Source organism: Podarcis melisellensis (genome assembly GCF_964234715.1).
Source record: "Podarcis melisellensis genome assembly, chromosome: 14".
In the NCBI taxonomy this organism is placed as follows: domain Eukaryota; kingdom Metazoa; phylum Chordata; class Lepidosauria; order Squamata; family Lacertidae; genus Podarcis; species Podarcis melisellensis.
The window spans coordinates 4,368,146-4,388,253 of NC_138546.1; the positions used below are offsets into that span (position 1 = coordinate 4,368,146).

The 20,108-nt window shown below is 48.6% G+C and overlaps 2 protein-coding genes and 1 long non-coding RNA gene across 4 annotated transcripts in view; 2 read left to right on the top strand and 1 right to left on the bottom strand.

Moving 5' to 3' along the window:
• Positions 1–3,904, top strand: part of LOC309357290 (lysosomal alpha-glucosidase-like) — a 45,929-nt gene extending 42,025 nt beyond the window's left edge. The window contains exons 20-21 of the mRNA XM_081889444.1: positions 194–340; positions 3,112–3,904. Of these exons, the coding sequence (XP_081745570.1) occupies positions 194–340; positions 3,112–3,174 (210 nt within the window). The 3' untranslated portion in view covers positions 3,175–3,904. The remainder of the gene's footprint in view (positions 1–193; positions 341–3,111) is intronic.
• A 1,456-nt stretch (positions 3,905–5,360) lies between these two features.
• Positions 5,361–7,699, bottom strand: LOC309357316. Its single transcript, XR_014163084.1, has 2 exons — positions 7,612–7,699; positions 5,361–5,844 (listed from the first exon to the last, which is right to left on the bottom strand). It is a non-coding gene; the product is annotated as an uncharacterized lncRNA (long non-coding RNA).
• A 998-nt stretch (positions 7,700–8,697) lies between these two features.
• The window catches only part of INTS1 (integrator complex subunit 1), a 71,610-nt gene continuing 60,199 nt past the window's right edge, over positions 8,698–20,108 (top strand). For both annotated transcript variants that reach the window (XR_014163029.1, XM_081889044.1), the window contains exons 1-9: positions 8,698–8,825; positions 10,164–10,427; positions 10,949–11,145; positions 11,551–11,688; positions 12,468–12,627; positions 14,442–14,547; positions 16,435–16,621; positions 17,764–17,909; positions 19,955–20,096. Coding sequence is in view for 1 of the 2 variants with exons in the window: in XM_081889044.1 (XP_081745170.1) it covers positions 8,768–8,825; positions 10,164–10,427; positions 10,949–11,145; positions 11,551–11,688; positions 12,468–12,627; positions 14,442–14,547; positions 16,435–16,621; positions 17,764–17,909; positions 19,955–20,096 (1,398 nt within the window). In the remaining variant the exon portion in view is untranslated. The remainder of the gene's footprint in view (positions 8,826–10,163; positions 10,428–10,948; positions 11,146–11,550; positions 11,689–12,467; positions 12,628–14,441; positions 14,548–16,434; positions 16,622–17,763; positions 17,910–19,954; positions 20,097–20,108) is intronic.

Sequence of the window (20,108 nt, forward strand, 5' to 3'; positions counted from 1 at the left end):
AATCCCTTCTATTCTTCCTTTAGCGACAGCCCCAGAGGATCTGCACACAGATAATCTTTCTGAAGCAGGGTGGCATGAATGAATCAATCCCATATTAGCAGTGGGGAAGAGAAGAGAGAAGTTGAGTGTGTTTGCTGAAGCAGGGAGGCAGCTGTGACCAGGGAGTTCCCGCTTTTTTCTCTTTTCCTTCCAGAACACATTCACATCCACCGTCCTGCATTCAAACGCGGGAGCCACGTACGTCACAGTGGATGCGCTGAGTGTCTATGGGGTCCGAGAAGAGCCAAAGGCAGTCACTGTCAATGGCAAGGAGAGGCCGTTTACCTACCTGACAAACCAGGTAACTGACAGGCAGCTTGGATGTGCAGCAAGTGGGTGCTAGAGGCAGGGTCTTGTCTGTGTTGGCACCTAGAATCTGGCATACCCTCCCAAGAGAGGCCCATCCCTGCTTGTTTTTCACTGGGCAACTCTATGATTCTACTGCCTTTGTTTTCTAACTTGGTCACTGTACTGTTTTTAGCTTTATTCTAATTTAAACCAAAAAATCCCTCCTTTTTATTTGCAGTTCTAATATACTAAGAGCAAACTCAGTTCTCCAGAGATAAATCCTTACACAGCCAAAACAAGAGCATCTACCCTCAAGGGGGAGGTATCAGCAGGGTTTGGGGAACCCCAAAGATTGCAGAAGTAGAATACAGTGGTGCCCCGCAAGACGAACGCCTCGCAAGACGAAAAACCCGCTAGACGAAAGGGTTTTCCGTTTTGGAGGCGCTTCGCAAAACGAATTCCCCTATGGGGTTGCTTCGCAAGACGAAAAAAAACTTGCATCCCCCGCGGGTTTTTTTCGCTTTTTTCGCCCTTTTCTTAAGCCGCTAAGCCGCTTATCAGCTGTTCCGCTGATAAGCCGCTTAACAGCTGATCGCTGGAAGCCGCTTGACAGCTGTAGCGCTAATCCGCTAAGCTGTCAATGGGCTTGCTTCGCAAGACGAAAAAACCGCTAGGCGAAGAGAATTGCGGAACGGATTAATTTCGTCTTACGAGGCACCACTGTATAGAGTATTTGGGGTGGGGCGACCTGAGTGGAGAAGGGGGAAAAACTGGCCCATGAAGACTGAGTATGTTGGTTTGTTATTTTTACATTTCTACCCCAACTTCCCTCCCAGAGAACTCATACATCGTTTTCTTCCTTATTTGACTCTCACAACAACCCCGAGGGGCAGGTTAGGCTGAAAACGAGTGACCCAAGGTCACTGAGGGGGCTACATGGCTGTAATGGTTATAGGGGTTGCTCGTGCGTAAGTTGCCGCCACTCCTGGCTAGGTTGCCTGGTTAAACCTTTTCTGTCTGGACAGCCCTTCACTTCGTGGCTGTTCAGTCACTAGCAGAATCCGTCAGTGGGCGTTTCTTGAACCTCTTCCAGCAAAGAAGTTCTTTGACGCCAAGTCTCTGCCTACTCTCCCTGCGCGGAAGTCTTCTGCGCAGGGTGGGTTTGGGCAGCGGAGGACCCGTGCTCTCCCCGCTGGTCTCCAGCGAGGAGTCCTGGAGCCCCCTCGCCGATTCCCCCATCTGCCCCCCTTTATCCCTGGTGTTACGCTGATTTCCTTCCCCAGCCAATGAGCTGCCTCTCTCCCTGCTGGGCCCTTCTCCAGCATCGCTTGGGAGCCTTGCCTCTGCCTCTAGCTCCGATGGCAGTTCCCTGACAATGGCCAAGTGGGGATTTGAACCCTGCTCTCTCAGGTCTTAGTCCAACACTCTAACCACTACACCATGCTGGCCACAGAATGTTGCATGTCTGTAGGAGAGGGAAATGACGTTGACTAGGACATGGGCAGCAAGAATATTATTGACACAGAAATGGAAACAAGAACTACCGACAAAAGAAGAATGGCAGATGAAATTAATGGACTATGCAGAATTAGATAAGATGACAGGAAGGATTTGAAACCTGCAGCACCAGAGATTCTCAGAGGACTGGAGTAAATATTTGAACTATTTGAAAAGCAGTTGTAATAAACAGATTACGCTAGTAGGACTGCAAGAAGTTTTGTAAGGAGGATTATGCGAAATATTGCAGAGAAGATTATGAAGAGAGTTATTAGTTAAGGACAATTAAAAGTAATAGGGAAATTAAGAAATGTAGATTAAGTGATAAAGATTGAAAAATCTTCAGATGTGGTTGATGGAAGTCCAAAACATTGTATAAGATAAGAAAATATGTTATATGATTGTTGGAAATGATATGATTGATGGATGGATGGATAGATAGATGATAGATAGATAGATAGATAGATAGATAGATAGATAGATAGATAGATAGATAGAGTAGGACATGGTTGGCTGTAACCCTAAACAGAAGCACTCCATGCTGCAACATTTTCCTGCAGGTTTCACTTAGAATCACAGAATTGTAGATTTGGAAGGCACCCCAGGTCCAATGCAGGAATCTCAGCTAAAGCATCCATGGCAGATGGCCATCCAAGTTCTGCTTAAAAACCTCCAAGGAAGGAGAGTCCAGAGAGTCTGCTCCACTGTTGAACAGCTGTTACTCTCCGAAAGTCCTTCCTGATGTTTAATCGGAATCTCCTTTCTTGTAACTTGAAGCCAACCATTTATTAGATTACCACTGGCACCTTTTTTAAAAAAATAATTGCAATAGTTATCCCTCCTGCCCCCATTTTTCTATTAGAAACGCAAACTATTGAAGGGAATAAAGGTAAAGGGACCCCTGACCATGAGGTCCAGTCGTAGCCAACTCTGGGGTTGCGGCGCTCATCTCGCTTTACTGGCCGAGGGAGCCGGCATACAGCTTCCGGGTCATGTGTCCAGCATGACTAAGCCGCTTCTGGCGAACCAGAGCAGCGCACGGAAACGCTGTTTACCTTCCTGCCAGAGTGGTACCTATTTATCTACTTGCACTTTGACGTGCTTTCAAACTGCTAGGTTGGCAGCAGCTGGGACTGAGCAGCAGGAGCTCACCCTGTCACGGGGATTCGAACTGCCGACCTTCTGATCGGGAAGTTCTAGGCTCTGTGGTTTAACCCACAGCGCCACCCGCGTCCTAATGAAGGGAATAAAGGCCCCAGCTAATCACTGATCTCGCTTCCTTCGTAGGTTCTCACTGTGAGTGACCTGCAGCTCAACCTCAGCCGCGGATTCAGCGTACACTGGATGTGAGACTGGCAGAGTTTCCTCCGCCCCAGCCGTCTGAATGTACTGTTGCCGGCAGGCGGGTCTGTCGCCCGTCCAGGCCCTCTGGGTGGGGGCCGCACACCCCTAGAAGGGTCTCCATGGCCCCGAGCCTCGTGCTCTCTTCTTCGTGTCTCCTCAGGGAAAGGGACTCCCTACTGCTGCTTCGGCTTTTACTGCATTTCTGCCAAAAAAACAAAAACCAAGCCCCATCTTCGCTGGGCCCTCGATGGGGCGAGGGTCTCTTGCACGCTGCTGGGCGTCCCACCGAGCCATCCCGCCGCTTTGCTGCTCCCGTCGGAAAAGGGAGACGCCTCTGTCGCCTTCGCTGGGTTAGAGTGCCTAAACTGTGTACCTGTGTGCGTGAGTTTTGTGCGTGTTTCTAAAGGTAGCCCAGGATCTCTGTGCTGCTGCTGCTGCATCCTTTATCGCACTGTCTCTGCCGCTGCATGAGAAGGGACTCTATGCATGCCAAGTATCCCAAGCCCAGTGCCTGGTGTTCCCGGTTTAAAGGATCCTAGATAGCAAGGCTGTGTGTGGGGAGAGGACCTCTTCTTCCTAAGATGCTACAGAGACATGTTTGTCCAGCATAACCCTACCCTCCAGGGTCCTGATTTGGGGAGGGGAGGATATGCAAGCCAGGGTCTCTGCTGTCTTTTGCTGGGAGCAGGACCTGAAGGGCAGAAAGTGCAGCACCTTCAAGCCAGGCAAAGGTAGGGGGAACAGGTTCCTGAGCCTTCATCCTCCGTGCCAATGAGAGGGGCAGGTGATGTTCACCGCAGTACCCTTTTGTTTCCATAGAGGGCACTAAAGCTTGGGCACTCTCTTGGGGCACATTCACACCATGTGTTTAAAGCGTGGGTAGGCAAATTGAGGTCCGGGGGCCGGATGTGGCCCAATTGCCTTCTCAATCCAGTCTGCAGACGGTCCGGGAATCAGCATGTTTTTACATGCGTAGAATGTGCCCTTTTATTTAAAATGCATCTCTGGGTTATTTGTGGGGCGTAGGAATTTGTTCCTTTCCCCAAAAAAATACAGTCCGGCCCCCCACAAGTTCTGAGAGACAGTGGAGCGGCTCCCTGCTGAAAAAGTTTGCTGACCCCTGATTTAAAGCAATATGATTCCACAGTGGTAGCTTATGCCAAAGGATTCTGGGAGCTGTAGTTTGTTCAGGGTTCTGAGAGAGCATTCCACAAACAGGCATTCCCTGTGAAGAGGGATTGATCACTAAACCACTCTGGGAAGGGTAGCTCTGGGAGGGGAATAGGGGTCCAGTGTGGTGTAGTGGTTAGGAGCGGTAGTCTCGCAATCTGGGGAACCTGGTTCGCGTCTCCGCTCCTCCACATGCAGCTGCTGGATGACCTTGGGCCAGTCACACTTCTCTGAAGTCTCTCAGCCCCACTCACCTCACAGAGTGTTTGTTGTGGGGGAGGAAGTGAAAGGAGAATGTTAGCCGCTTTGAGACTCCTGAAGGGGAGTGAAAGGCGGGATATCAAATCCAAACACTTCTTCTTCTTCTTCTCTCAGAAGCCTTAACAAACCACAGCTCCCAGAATCCTTTGGGGGGGGAATGGCCATTTACAGTGGTAAATGTGTGGTATGTATGGGCTCCCAAGGCTCAGCCTCAATTCTGGACATTTTCCGGTTCATAAGAAGTGTCTGGCAGGATCAGGCCACGGGCCCCGTCCAGCATCGTCACTGTGGCCAACCAAATATTTTCTGGTTAGCCTGTTTAGGCCTGGTGTCTGTGTGCAGGAGCCGGTAAAAACAAAATTCCTCCAGGACCTGAGTCCAAGAGAACTCACCTGGAGTTCTGGTACGCAGCACAAGACAGCTTGTTCTCAAACCAACATCGAAAGCCAAAGCCCTCTTTTGCCAACATTGCTTTAAACCCACAAAGGTCAACGGAGGGTTTTCACCTCGTCATAACCCCATTGGTTCGATGGCTCACAGGTTCTGCTTGAAGGTGCCTTCCAGCGATAACTGAACCGGGCTCCACGAGCTGCTCAAGCGATAGATGCCACTGTTAATCTAACCCACAGCCTTGCCCAAGGCCGGCCCCTTGGGGTTTTGCCGCCTTAGGTGAGGTTCGCTTCTTTCAGTGCTGTGGAGGTTGTACCTTTTGCATCACATCCCGGCACCTGCTTGTTTCGCCAAGAGGGAATTGGGGCTGGTTATGAACCCACCTCCTGTTTGAATGTGTCTGCAGTGATTCAGAATGTATCCTTGGGGGGGGGGGGAGAGAGCTCAGTTGCACTATTTTTTATACAGATCCCTCCTTCCCCCTACCTGCAGTTTCGTGAGCAGAGCAGGGAGCTGCCTGCTTTGCTTCTGGTCACTTGGGAAAGGCCAGCAACGGTGAAAAACAAACAAAGTGAGTGGCGCATTCGGATTGTTTAGCTTTTACTTGTTCATTTGGGGCTTTGCATCTGCCATTTCTCTGTGGCTGGCTGTACCCAGATTGACTCTCAATAAAACAAACCTTCAAAGAGTTCAAAGCGATTCACTTCAGTTCATGAATGCTTGCTGGGCATATTCAAAGAGAACCAAAACAGCAAACCTGCAAAGGGTGTCGTAGCAGAAATTCAGGACCCCGGTGAAATGATGCACGATCCGCTCGCCACTTCTCGAGCAACGCATGAGAGAGCAAACCTGTCCCTGGGCCATATAGAAGTGCAATGTTAAATGCAGCTTTGCCATTCTCATTTTAAATGCAAACACTGGTAGCTGAGGGTTGCGGGGAATGAGAACTGGAATTACAGCTGGTGGTAAAAGTAAAGGGACCTCTGACCATTAGGTCCAGTCATGACAGACTCTGGGGTTGTGGCGCTCATCTCGCTTTACTGGCCGAGGGAGCCGGCGTACAGCTTCCGGGTCAAGTGGCCAGCATGACTAAGCCCCTTCCCTTTTTTCTCCCGCTTCGCTGAAGGGGCGCTGAGCAGAGAGGGGAGAATTTTTTTTTCTTGTTCTCCCATCTAAAACAAGGTGCGTCCTATGGTCCGGTGCATCCTATAGAGCGAAAAATACGGTAAGCGGTATTTCCGTGCGCTGCTCTGGTTCGCCCTCTCCCACATTGCCTTCGCCTTCAGGAGTTCCTGCTGCGCTCCGGAGGCTTCAGGCAGCTATCGCTGAAGCCAGGAAAGTCTTGCTCTCCTGGCTTCAGCAAAAGGAACCCGAAGCCTCTGAACCCGAAGCGGCTATCTTTGAAGCCTGGAGAGCAAGAGGGGTTGGTGCGCACTGACCCCTCTCGCTCTCCAGGCTTCAGCCAAAGCAACGCAAAGCCTCTGGAGCGGAGCGTGAACGCTCCCACTGTGCTTCAGAGGCTTCGCGTTGCTATCGCTGAAGCCAAGGAGCCTGCATTCGCTCCATAAGACGCACACACATTTCCCCTTAATTTTTGGAGCGGAAAATGTGCGTCTTATAGAGCGAAAAATACGGTACCTTCCCGCCAGAGCGGTACCTATTTATCTACTTGCACTTTGACATGCTTTTGAACTGCTAGGTGAGCAGGAGCAGGGACTGAGCAACGGGAGCTCACCCCGTTGTGGGGATTCGAAACGCCGATCTTCTGATTGGCAAGCCCTAGGCTACTGTGCTCCTGAATAAAAATTAAAATAAAAAGCTTTTCTAGGAAGAAATCCTCAAACAACACTAGTTATTGTGTTGGCCACAGAACTGGCTGAATTGAGCCTGGCTGCTGCCCCTTCACTCTCTGTCGTATTTGGCTGAGTCAGGGAGGCATGGCTGGCTCTGGGTGCCAACATCTCTAGGGCAGAGATGGAGAACTACGGCTATAACTCCTGGGCAGAGCATAAATGCAGGGAGCAACAACTGAAAAGGCCCATTTTTGTGTTGCCACCTTCTGGACTTCCCATTGAGAGGGTACACAGAGAAGGGCCTCAGGTTACAATTGCAGGCATTAGACTCATAGCCTACATTCCATATGCAATTCAAAACAAAATAGCAAAGCATCAAAATTTTGTTTTATTAAATGGCACAAAACTTATACATGCATTGAAACATATATGTAGGTATATGATGTGCAACACACGGCAGGGATCTGATTTCCTCACATTATTTCAATTCACAGTAGGACACCACCTTGGTTTAAGTGGGGATAAGTAATGACAAGAGAACAGGAAAATGGAGGAAGAGTGTGGAGCGTAAGGAAATCAAGCAAGATTTTGTTTTTCCCCACAACACGTGATTCTCAGGGTCCTTTTCAACTCTACAATTCTATGGTTCTATGAACTATGAACTGCAACTGTCAAATTTTACTCTTTTTGGTGCCCTATTGGGCACCTGCTTTGCTGGTGCCGAAAAGTCTGCCTATTGGGTAAGCCAGAATGGACTGCATCTGGTATCCCATTCCCACCACCAGCAGCTATCAAAGCCAGAAAAAAACCTCAGCCCTCTCTTCCTCACCTGCAGAATAGCAATGACCATAGTTGTCAAGCGTCCCTTATTTGGCGGGACAGTCCCTTATCCCAGCGCCATGTCCCGCTGCTGTCCCTTATTGATGAGGCTCCGTTTGGCTGCTGGCTGGGCTTTCTGCCTTTGACTCGGAGGGGCTCGGAGCTGAACATACCTGTGCCCGGAAAATCCCTTATTTTGGCTGCTGATCCCTTATTTTCAAATCTGTAAGTTGACAGCTATGGCAATGGCGCAAAGTGTTTTGCGGGACATCCATAAGCTATGTTTATCTGTGTCCATTCTGCTGCCTTGCTCAGAATGGTGAGGCATCCTGGGCTGGACCACTGGGGCAGATCACGGCATAAAAATACAAGGTGAAACACAATATATCAGTTCAGTGCTACCTCGGGTTACATACGCTTCAGGTTACAGACTCCGCTAACCCAGAAATAGTGCTTCAGGTTAAAAACTTTGCTTCAGGATAAGAACAGAAATCGTGCACCGGTGGCAGCGGGAGGCCGCATTAGCTAAAGTGGTGCTTCAGGTTAAGAACAGTTTCAGGTTAAGTACGGACCTCTGGAACGAATTAAGTACTTAACCTGAGATACCACTGTACATAATAAAAACAAGAACAAAACAATAACCCTTTTTGCCCCCTTTGCTAGCCCTGTCTAGTTCCATTGGCCCATGGATTACAATGGTGGTGGTGTGCGGGTGGAAATCATATTATTATTGTTGTTGTTATTTATTAAAATATTAATAATAGGTCTACCGCTTGGGAGCCCCGTCATGGCAGTTCCCCTTGCCCGCCACCCCGCCGCCGGCCACTAGGTGGCGAAAGACATCGCCACGGTTTCCTCCGCTCGCTTAACTTGAAACGATCCCGAACCTCTAGGTGGCGCTCCGCGGTCTCCTCCGGCAAAGGGGAGAGAAAAGCCTGCAGTTCCCCCTCCCGGCCGCGCAGTGGCGCCGGAGAGACGCGCAGAGCCCAGAGCCTGGAAGCGCGTTCGCTCCCCTCCCTCGCCTTATTTTTGTTCCGGGTCGGGAAGGGCACGCGCGGCCTCTTCCGCTTCCGCCTTCCTCTCCGTTAACTCCCTCCCTGCCAGCCCCTCGACTGTGAGGGGGGGAAAAGCGGAGAGGGCGGGAGTGGGGAGGGGGCTCCGCGGGGATGAACCGCCCGAAGCCCGCGGCCGCGCGCCGCCCCAGCGCCGTCGCCAAACCCTCCGGTGGGTAAACGGGGGTGGGGGCGGGGAAGCGCGTGCACGACACCGGGGGGGGGGGAAAGGGCAGCTCCGCCTTGAAAACAAATAAAAAAACCAACCCTCTTCTCCACCCCCCCCAAAAAAGGAATGACGTAGAATCCTAGAACTACAGAGCTGGGAGGGGGACCCTCAGGGGTCATCTAGGCTGACCCCCCTGCAACGCAGGAGTAACAGCTCGACGGTCCTTGGCAGGTGGCCGTCCAGCCTCTGCTTGGAAATGTAATAGAATTTTAAGGTCACACACACACACACACACACACATATCATGCCTTATCTGATTGCCTCTCCTGGTAGTCTGAATTCTGGTGCTGGAGGAGACTCTTGAGAGTCCCATGGACTGCAAGAAGATCAAACCTCTCCATTCTGAAGGAAATCAGCCCTGAGTGCTCACTGGAAGGACAGATCCTGAAGCTGAGGCTCCAAGACTTTGGCCACCTCATGAGAAGAGAAGACTCCCTGGAAAAGACCCTGATGTTGGGAAAGATGGAGGGCAGAAGGAGAAGGGGACGACAGAGGATGAGATGGTTGGACAGTGTTCTCGAAGCTACCAGCATGAGTGTGACCAAACTGCGGGAGGCAGTGGAAGACAGGAGTGCCTGGTGTGCTCTGGTCCATGGGGTCACGAAGAGTTGGACACAACTAAACGACTAAACAACAACAACAATATATATAATAAATGTTCAGGTCTATTGGGCTGAGGCCGGTTAGGACTTTAAAGGTCAGCACCAACACTTGGAATTGTGCTTGGAAACGTACTGGGAGTCACTAGTCTAGCTGCCGCATTCTGGATTAGTTGTAGTTTCCAGGTCACCTTCAAAGGTAGCCCCATGTAGAGCGCATTGCAGTAGTCCAAGCGGGAGATAACCAGAGCATGCACCACTCTGGCGAGACAGTCTGCGGGCAGATAGGGTCTCATCCTGCGTACCAGATGGAGCTGGTAAACAGCTGCCCTGGACACAGAATTAACCTGCGCCTCCATGGACAGCTGTGAGTCCAGGATGACTCCCAGGGTGCACACCTGGTCCTTCAGGGGCACAGTTACCCCATTCTGGACCAGGGAGTCCTCCACACCCACCCGCTCTCCCCCAAGAACAGTCCTTCTGTCTTGTCAGGATTCAACCTCAATCTGTTAGCTGCCATCCATCCTCCAACCGCATCATTTGAAGCTTGTGGTCCACTAAGACTCCTGGACATCAACGGCCAGTCAGTGTCGGCAGTACTCAGTTACCTGAGCCAATGGTCTGACTCCTGTGTTCTCCCTGACTTTGCATTGCTGTGAACTGCTCTCTTTTTTCCTCCTAGGTCACCCACCTCCGGGAGATTTCATCGCCTTGGGTTCAAAAGGCCAGTCCAATGAATCGAAAGCAGCCGTCACGCTGCTCAAGCCGGCTTCGGCCGGGTTGCCCTCCGAACGGAAGCGGGAGGCTGCCTCCAGTCTTGCCAAGCGCCCCAAACTCTCCTCGACTCCCCCTCTCAGTGCCTTGGGACGCTTGGCGGAGGCAGCCGTGGCTGAGAAACGGGCCATTTCTCCTTCCATCAAGGAGCCCTCCGTGGTCCCCATTGAAGGTAAAGAGAGATGGAAAGACCCTTTGCTCCGGAGAAGCCAATATACGCCTCGAATACTAGTTGCTGGAAACCGCAGGAGGGGAGAGGGCTTTGTGTTCGAATCCTGCTTGAGCGTTTCCAGGAAAGGCATCTGGTTGGCCATGGTGAAAACAGGATGCTGGACTTGATGGGTATTTGGCCTGATCCAGCAGGTTTTTCTTGTGTCCAACAGACATCGTTTGCATATGCAGATGTTTTGAAGCAAAGGTAGATGATGGGCTTTGTTGCTCTGATGCAGATTTCAAGCCCTGTGGGCAAATATGAACCATGCTGTAAGACTTCTGCTCTTTAATATTTTGGCACCGTCACCAAAAAGATTGTCCATCTCTAGGTTATCAAGAGTGTTACCTTTTTTCCAACCCCCCCTAGAAGCCATTTGCCTTGAGCTTTGGTATAAGTTTTATTTGGATTGCTTAAAAATGACACCTGCCTATAGGCTGAGGGCTCTGAGGAACCCATTTCCTGTCTGGCTCTCTTTGCAGTGGCCCCAGCGGTTTTGCTGGATGAGATCGAGGCTGCAGAAGCCGAAGGCAATGACGACCGCATTGAAGGGGTGTTGTGCGGGGCCGTGAAGCAGCTGAAAATGAACCGGGCAAAGCCCGACACCACCCTGTACTTGAGCCTGATGTACCTGGCAAAAATGAAGCCCAACATCTTTGCCACGGAAGGAGTGATTGAGGTGAGAGCCAGATTTGTCTTTGTGCGTCAGGATTAGAAATATTGACTAACTTAAATCGAGGGGCATGGTGGGATAGACAGTGGAACATATCTCTTTTGGAGAAACTAATGTAGCACTAAGGAACACAAAGACCAAAGTTGATTTTTAAACCATATGGTGCATGCTTTTTCAATATACAGGAAATGACGATGTTGCCCCCTTTCCATTAGCTACTCACAACTCTCTCAGGGACAATTGGTTAAAAAGGAGAGTAATGGTAAAGGGACCCCTGACATTAGGCCCAACGACTCGGCGTTGCAGCACTCATCTCGCTTTACTGGCCGAGGGAGCTGGTGTGCAGCTTCTGGGTCATTGGGCCAGCATGACTAAGCCGCTTGTTCTCACTGGGGGAATTTGCTTCTGCAGGCACTGTGCAGTCTCCTCCGCCGAGACGCCTCCATCAACTTCAAAGCCAAAGGGAACAGCCTGGTGTCTGTCTTGGCCTGCAACCTCCTCATGGCGGCATATGAGGAAGACGAGAACTGGCCTGAGATCTTTGTCAAGGTACACCAATTTGAGGCAGTGCTCGTGTGGGAAGCTTACTGGAGGCAGGCGGAAGTGTTAAGACTGTGTGCAAGGATAGGAGCATCTTCAACACCTGTCACTCGAAAATAATTATCTCTTTTAAAGTGTTTTTATCCCTGCTCTTCAAATGAGAAGGCTCCCAGAGTGGCTTTGTGTTTTAGATATACACAGTCAAAAGGAAACAAGGCAGGCCCTGGTGAACATGTCACAAAAGGAAAAAGCAATGGGGAGGGAAGAGGAAATCAGGCAAACTCAGCATCAGTTCTTAAAGTGGCCAGCTTGAATCACCACCACCGAGAAGGCCCTCTGTCTGGTTCCCTGTAACCTTACTTCTCGCAATGAGGGAACTGCCAGAAGGCCCTCGGCGCTGGATCTCAGTGTCCGGGCTGAACGTTGGGGGTGGAGAAATATCCTACCCCATTGACTAATGTTTTTATTAAGCTATGGAGGGTTTATGATTTTGGCTAAAATTAGAGGGAGCCCAGAGTTGCCGGAGCTGCAATTTTCAGCTACCGTTCATTTCTATCACACAGATCTGTGCCACCCCAAAAGTTTGAATACCCGTAACACCAGCATCTGATATAAGAGTGGCTGGAAAGTACTGATCTTGTCTGTTTGGGGCACGCCCACCCACCCCGCTTAACTGCTTTGATGCCTGTGTGTTGGTTCTCTTGACAGTTGAGCCCTGGGATACAAAAAGGGGACCAGTTCTTTTCGGTGCAGGTGCAGAGAAGAGTTTCTATTCATCTCCTTTACAGGTTTACATTGAGGATTCTCTGGGAGAGCGTATCTGGGTAGACAGCCCCCACTGCAAGACCTTTGTGGAAAACATCCAGACGGCCTTCAGCACCAAGATGCCCCCCAAAAGCATTTTGCTGCATGGGGAGGTTGGACGCAGCGGAGGAGACCTGAGCGCTGGTAGGGCCCTTACTTGGAGAGTTGCTTGGAAGGTGGTTGTTTTTACAGATAACAATGTCAACATGCAAGTGAATCACAGTACATCCATTTTAATCGTGTTCACTGTGAAGTCCAGTAGATTAAAGTTAAAAGATCTCTGTTGTTTGATTGAGAAATTATGGTATGCGTAGACCTGTTGACGTATGAAATCAAACCAAGCTAAACTGCCAGTCGTGTTTTTTACCTTCCATTGTCTTTTTGTTAACTTTTCAGTTATGTATTGTTTTACTCAGGGGTCAGCAAACTTTCTTTTTTTTTTTTCAAAAAGATTTTTATTGCATTTTCAAATTACAAAATAATCAAACAAAAAAAGAAAAAAAGAAATAAGAACAATCCAACTTTCAAATACATTTTTAGCAAACTTTCTCAGCAGGGGGCCGGTCCACTGTCCCTCAGACCCTGTGGGGGACCGGACTATATTTTGGGAGGGGAAATGAATGAATTCCTATGCACCACAAATAACCCAGAGATGCATTTTAAATAAAAGGACACATTCTACTCATGTAAAAACACACTGATTCCCGGACCGTCCATGGGCCAGATTTAGAAGGCAATTGGGTCAGATCTGGCCCCCAGGCCTTAGTTTGCCTACCCATGGTTTTACTGGTTTTACTGGTTTTACGTCCCACCTTTTTCTCCAAGGAGCTCAAGGTGTGGCATGCATAGCTCCCCCCTCCTCATTTAATCCCCACAACAACCCCGTTAGCCTAATAGACAATGACCGGCTCATGGTCACCCAGTGAGCTTTATAGCCAAATGGGGATTTGAACCCTTGTTTCTCAGGTCTTAGTCTGATACTTTAACCGCTGTGCCACACTGGCTCTCAAATTTGCCAGATGCTCATGTACAACTTGGATAACGTTAATCCTGTACCACTTTTCCGATGTTTACTTATCAGCTGATGAGCTGCCACCTTTGAAACTAAAACTAAGTCATTGTAAGGAACATCAGCCTTTTCATTATCAAATAGGAACAACAAAGCCAGCTGTGGAATACACTGAAGCTTGCATCCTACTATTTTACCAGTCTCTTCAAATACCTTTTGCCAAAATCAGTTTGTTACAGAACAGTTCCACCACATATGATCAGTACAACCCCTCCAGCGTGGTTTGCTTAACATTTTGCTGATGCAGAAGCTTAAATGGAACTTCTCAGAAATTGTGAAATTGTGAAATTTTGTTGTGAAATTTTGACAATGGTGCTTGGCAGGTCCTGGGATCTGAAGATGAGATTAGCAGAGAAATTGTCGCAAAACGAGATGGCGTCATTTCATAGGGCTTATTTCAATAAACCCTCGTTTAAGGTTAACCACAGTGTACAGTTCAGACATAGCACTAAACTGTCGTTAATTGAAACTGGAAATGAAAGCTTCTGCACTCTTTGCAGCTCTTCCGGAGAGGAAGGGTGAGAAGGAAGGGAGAGCCAGCATGGTGCAGTGGTTAAGAGTGGTGGACTCGTAATCTGGTGAACCAGGTTCGCTTCCCCGCTCCTCCACATGCAGCTGCTGGGTGACCTTGGGCCAGTCACACTTCTCTGAAGTCTCTCAGCCTCACTCACCTCACAGAGTGTTTGTTGTGGAGGAGGAAGGGAAAGGAGATTGTTGGTCGCTTTGAGATTCCTGAAGGGGAGTGAAAGGCGGGATATCAAGTCCAAGTCCAATTAGTCTGTGACGTTTGCTGCTGCTTGTTCCCACTTCGACAAACCACCGTTTATTGTGACATTTGAACTTGCCCCCTTTCTCTGTGTTGAAATGCGTGTTCTTGGCTTTCCTTCAGGGAACAGCCCACATCCCTCTGTGCCTGAAGAGGAGGACAGCCAGAGCGAGCTGCTGATTGCCGAGGACAAGATGAGCCCAGAGCAGGAAGGACAACTGATGCCCAGGTACGCTTACCCATTGATGGCAAATGCCCTCGCTTCAAACAGCACTGGAGAACTGCAGAATGATTGAAGGAAATGTAGCGTGTGAGATTCAGCTGGACCTTCCTATGTCTTTACTAACCCTATAGCAAGGGAGGACAGACTCCACACTTACAGGACCTTGTTTGTGGAGCTAGATGCAAAAGCATGGTGTCCTCCGCTGCCGAGCTTTGCTTTGAGTGCCAGAACTGAGCTGCACTCACATTCCTGCCCACCCCCCAGATCCATTCCTGGTCACCCCCTAGCTTTAATTTGAAGTGTGGGTGTCCGGGATTGGGGGGGGGGGAGTGAACTTGTTGCTGCTGCTATTGTTAATGAAGTGAAGGCATGAGGCAGGAGTTGGTAATGCAGGTGAGCTTTGCACAGGCAAGCTGCCAGCTAGCTCTGCTGAGGCTCTTTTTATTAGCACAATATGCAAAACCAGTCAGATGCATTTTGGACTATGCCCTTTACATCTTCCAATCACGCGATCTTGGGGTGGTCCAAAGCTATTTTGGCACCTATTTCCACCGCATCATTTTCCCCTTGCACAATGTATGACGAAGGAGACAAAGGTCACAAGACGGGGCACGGCAGACCACTGAGAAAGCCAAAGGTTAGATAGAGGGCATGATGTTCAGAAAGCTGTGGCTTGTCTGTGGGTGGAAGTGTGCTCCACGCCCGGCGATCATTCCTTCAGTTAAACAACCAGGAGTCAAACTCTTTCCAATTTCCTGCAAATCACTCAAAGATCTCATCCTGGCTCCCTCCCTGTTATCCTCCTGCTGGCAGATCAAGACCTTCCTCTTCAGACAGACCTTTGGAAACTAAGGTGCAGACAGACGATGCTGATAATGGGGTTGCTCTCAGGACAAACTGCATTTGTAATTGCTGATTCTCAACGTGCTTTGATGCGTCTCATTTAGTGTTTGTTTTTGGCATTTTATAATAATGCTTCTTCCAAATGTTGTCAGGCGCCCTGAATCCCAGTTCGGCTGTTTGATAGACCTAAAAGCCATGGCCCCAAACCTGTCCTGATCTGTGTCCTGTGTATCTGAAGAAGTGTGCATGCACACGAAAGCTCATACCAAGAACTAACTTAGTTGGTCTTTAAGGTGCTACTGGAAGGAATTTTTTTTGTTTTGACTATGGCAGACCAACACGGCTACCTATCTGTAACTGTCCTGATCTGTTAACCTCCTTCTAAAAGCAGCCTGTGCTTCATGCCCAATATTTGTTTCCGAGCACAATTCAAAGTGTTGGTGCTGACCTTTAAAGCCCTAAATGGCCTCGGCCCAGTATACCTGAAGGAGCGCCTCCACCCCCATCGTCCAGCCCGGACACTGGCATCCAGCTCTAAGGGCCTTCTGGTGGTTCCCTCCCTGCAAGAAGTAAGGTTAAAGGGAAGCAAGCAGAGGGCCTTCTCGGTGGTGGCGCTCGCCCTGTGGAACACCCTCCCATCAGATGTTAAGGAAATAAACAACTACAGTGGTACCTCGGGTTAAGAACTTAATTCGTTCCGGAGGTCCTTTCTTAACCTGAAACTGTTCTTAACCTGAAGCACCACTTTAGCTAATGGGGCCTCCCACTGCCACTGCCCCACCAGAGCACAATTTCTGTTCTCATCCTGAAGCAAAGTTCTTAACTCAAGGTACTATTTCTGGGTCAGCGGAGTCTGTAATCTGATGCGTCTGTAACCTGAAGTGTCTGTAGCCTGAGGTACCACTGTATCTGACTTTTAGAAGACACCTGAAAGCAGCCCTGTTTAGAGAAGTTTTTAATGTTTGATGTTTTATTGTGTTTTTAATATTCTGTTGGGAGCTGCCCAAAGTGGCTAAATTCCTATTCTTATACGGCCTTGTCCCGTCCCAGGTACGACGACCTGGCCGAGAGTGTGGAGGAATACGTCCTGGACATGCTGAGGGACCAGCTCAACAGGCGCCAGCCCATGGACAACGTGTCCCGGAATCTCTTGCGCCTCCTGACTGCCACCTGCGGCTACAAGGAGATCCGACAGATGGCCGTGCCGAGGCTGGAGATGTGGCTGCAGAACCCCAAGGTAAGAAGGCTGGGCTTGGTTGGGATTTTTTAAAAAACCGAAACTCCCCGTTCCCTTACTTGAACTTGGAGATGGGGCTGGATTCTATCCAGGACAGGTATTGTTTTTGTTTGTTGTTACGGTATGTTGTGTGTGTGTGTGTTTATATTGTAAATCGCCCTGTGATCTTCAGAGGAAGGGCAGTAAGGAGATTTAATAAATAATCCTAATAGTCTGACCTGATATTAGGCAGCTTCCCATCTTCATTTTTTAAATCATTTTTATTGTTTTTGCAAATACAAAGTACATATAAACACAAACTTATAAGAACATATCTGTATAAATTCTCTGAATCTTGAGACTTCCCCCCACCCCCTCCATAAAGTCTTAATTTAAACATCTACAACTGCATATTCATCCATATTCCAATTTTTATATCAAACCATGTTGTCCATAATATTTTTTATGCTACAAGTGAGTCAAAATTCTGCTCTTGTTTCCAACTCCTTACAGTGGTCTCCTAAGTAACTTATAAAATTTCCCCATTCTTTTATAAAGTTTTTATCCTTTTGGTTTCTGAGTTTTCCAGTCAGCTTTGCCATTTCAGCTGGGTTTGCCATTCTTCTCTGATAGGGGCTCTTATCTTCTTTCCAACTCTGGGCTAAGCTTCCTGTAATGGTTGTAAGGGGTTACTTGTGCGTAAGTTGCCTGCTAGTTGTGTCCGATTGCCTGGTTGACCATGCCTTGGCTGACAGCCCACACTCTGTGGCCGGTCAGTCGCTTGCAGAATCTGTCAGTGGGCGTCTCCTGAACCTTTTCCAGCATAAGAGCTGTTTGATGCCAAGTCTCCTCCTATTTTCCCTGCGCGGAACTCATCTGCGCAAGTAAGGGGAAGGCAGGGGTGTGCCAGCGCTCTCTCCACTAGTCTCTGATGCAGGGTCTTGGAGACCAGTCTCCAATTCCTCCATCTCCCTCCCTTCTCTACTGGTGTTGCGCTGAATTCCTTCCCCCCTGCTGGTCCCCTCTCCGGCATCGCTCTGGAGCCCTGCCTCCGCCTCTCGCTCTGATGTCAGTTCCCTGACACTTCCCATCTTCATTTTATTCACGTGGCTTCTTTCTCCCCTGCCTGCCCTCATTGCACCCCTCTTCTCCTTCCTTCCCAGCTCACCAGACCTGCCCAGGACTTGCTCATGTCGGTCTGCATGAACTGCAACACCCACAGCTCCGAGGACGTCGAGGTGGTCTCCAACCTGATCAAAATCCGCCTCAAACCCAAAGTGCTTCTCAACCACTACATGCTGTGTGTCAGGTAAGTCCAGGCTCTCTTTCACTAGGCCTGGGGGCCTAATCCGGTCCGCCGGTTGGGTTAATCTGGCCTCTGCGACAGTTTATTTCAATACCAAGAAAGCTCAACAACTTTGGGGTAAAATCGTAAAAAAAGCTCAACTTTGGATCTGGCCCTCTTTAAAAAAGTTTGGACACCCCTGCGCTAGGAGACCTGAGTAATAATAAATAATAATAAATTTTATTTAAACCCCCCCCCCCTGGCCAGAGCCGGGCTCAGGGCAGCTAACACCAGTAAAATTACAATAAAAACATAATAGGGGGTTGGGAACCAATTTAAAATACAGGTTAAAAATACAATTTAAAATGCAGCCTCATTTTAATAGTAGCTCTTAGATCAAAACCATAAGGGGAGGGAAACATAAAGGTCAGACTGAGTCCAAACCAAAGGCCAGGCAGAACAGCTCTGTCTTGCAGGCCCTGCGGAAAGATGTCAAGTCCCGCAGATCCCTAGTCTCTTGTGACAGAGTGTTCCACCAAGTCGGGGCCAGTACCGAAAAGGCCCTGGCCCTAGTTGAGACCAATCTAACCACCTTGTGACGTGGGACTTCCAAAATGTTGTCATTTGTGGACCTTAAGGTCCTCCGCGGGGCATACCAGGAGAGGAGGTCCCGTAGGTAAAGGGCAAAGGTGGGCCAAATCTTCCTTGTGGGTAGGGCTGGACCGATAACCGGTTTTCAACATTGTGATATACGGGGTAAATATCGTGATATACCAATGTATCACTATGTCTGAAATAAGGATGGAACTACATAGAGGCATTGGCTGGCTTCACGGCTTTACCTGCATTGTGGTTCTTGCATTACACACGCACACACATCGTGATTTACAATATATTGCCACATCAAAAATTATGAAACCGATAGCACAATACGGACTTCAAACTGGTTTTGGACAATATATCAGTCTATTGCCCAGCCATACTTGCGGGAGAGAGCAGGGGCAGCAGGAGCAAGGTTTGTGCACATCAGTGGTTAGGAAAAGAGACTGGTGGACCTTAAATTGTTGCTAATGGAGATGGGGAAGGGTTTCTCCCCTACATCTGGCAGGTGCCAGGGGCAGGTGGAATTAGCAGTTTGTCTAGGAGCAGGTGCCAGGGGCAGGTGGAATTAGCAGTTTGTCTAGGAGCCTAGTTACAGTCAACTTGGTTGGTTCTTTGTTCAAAACCTCTGGTGGGAACACCACCCCGTACAAGAATTTTGGTCTGATGTGCTTAAGCAACTGATTAGTGATAATATTAAATTTATGCTGGAATTATTTTTTGCTTTCATAATGTTTAAACACTGCTTGACTGTTAAAAAGAAAAGCAAATGAGCAAACCACAAAGTGAAAATTACCAGTAATAACAACTATCTAACACATTAAAAATAAAAATAAGTAAGCAACAAACTAAAAACAGGGTAAGACATGTCAATACATCTGGGTAGGCTTTCCTAGACAAAAATGTTTTTATCTAGTGCTGAAAAGAGTTGAATGAACGCTCTTGCCTGATGTCAATAGGCAGGGAGTTCCAAAGTGTAAGTGTTTTCTTACAAATACAGAATGAGTATTATGTGGCACATAGTAATGGCTTTATAGGACATCACAAGGACGCCAAATTTAAGGACTTGCTTCTGTGTTTCCTTATAATTGCTAGACAAACCACCATTTGATTGTGGAAAAAACTGGATAACCTAAACTTACCCACATTATATAGAACGATTTGGACTTTAGCAGTAGCATAAAAAATGCATATAGAATCCAGGTTCTGCAAGGAAAAACCACAATAATTTTACATCACCTGGCAGAACTTTATTACATATGCAGCAGGCATTTGTGGACATCTGGCAACTTTAATGTATGTAACATGAAGTATAGAACTTCTTATTCTTTGAGGAGGTCTTGACGTGCCTGGGCAGGTGCTTTTGTTGAATTCCCACTCCTCTTTTTCCTACATTTTATGTTGGAATTTTTTCCCTTTTGCATAAATAAGCTTTTTCCCCATTTTGAAAAAACTTTCATTTCCTGCAGGGAGCTGCTGAACGCCCACCGGGACAACTTGGGCACGGTGGTCAAGTCGGTGGTCTTCAACGAGCTTTCAAATGCCAGAAATCCCAACAACATGCAGATTCTCTACACGGTTTTGCAGCACAGCCCGGAGCTCGCTCCAAAGGTAGGTGGCTGG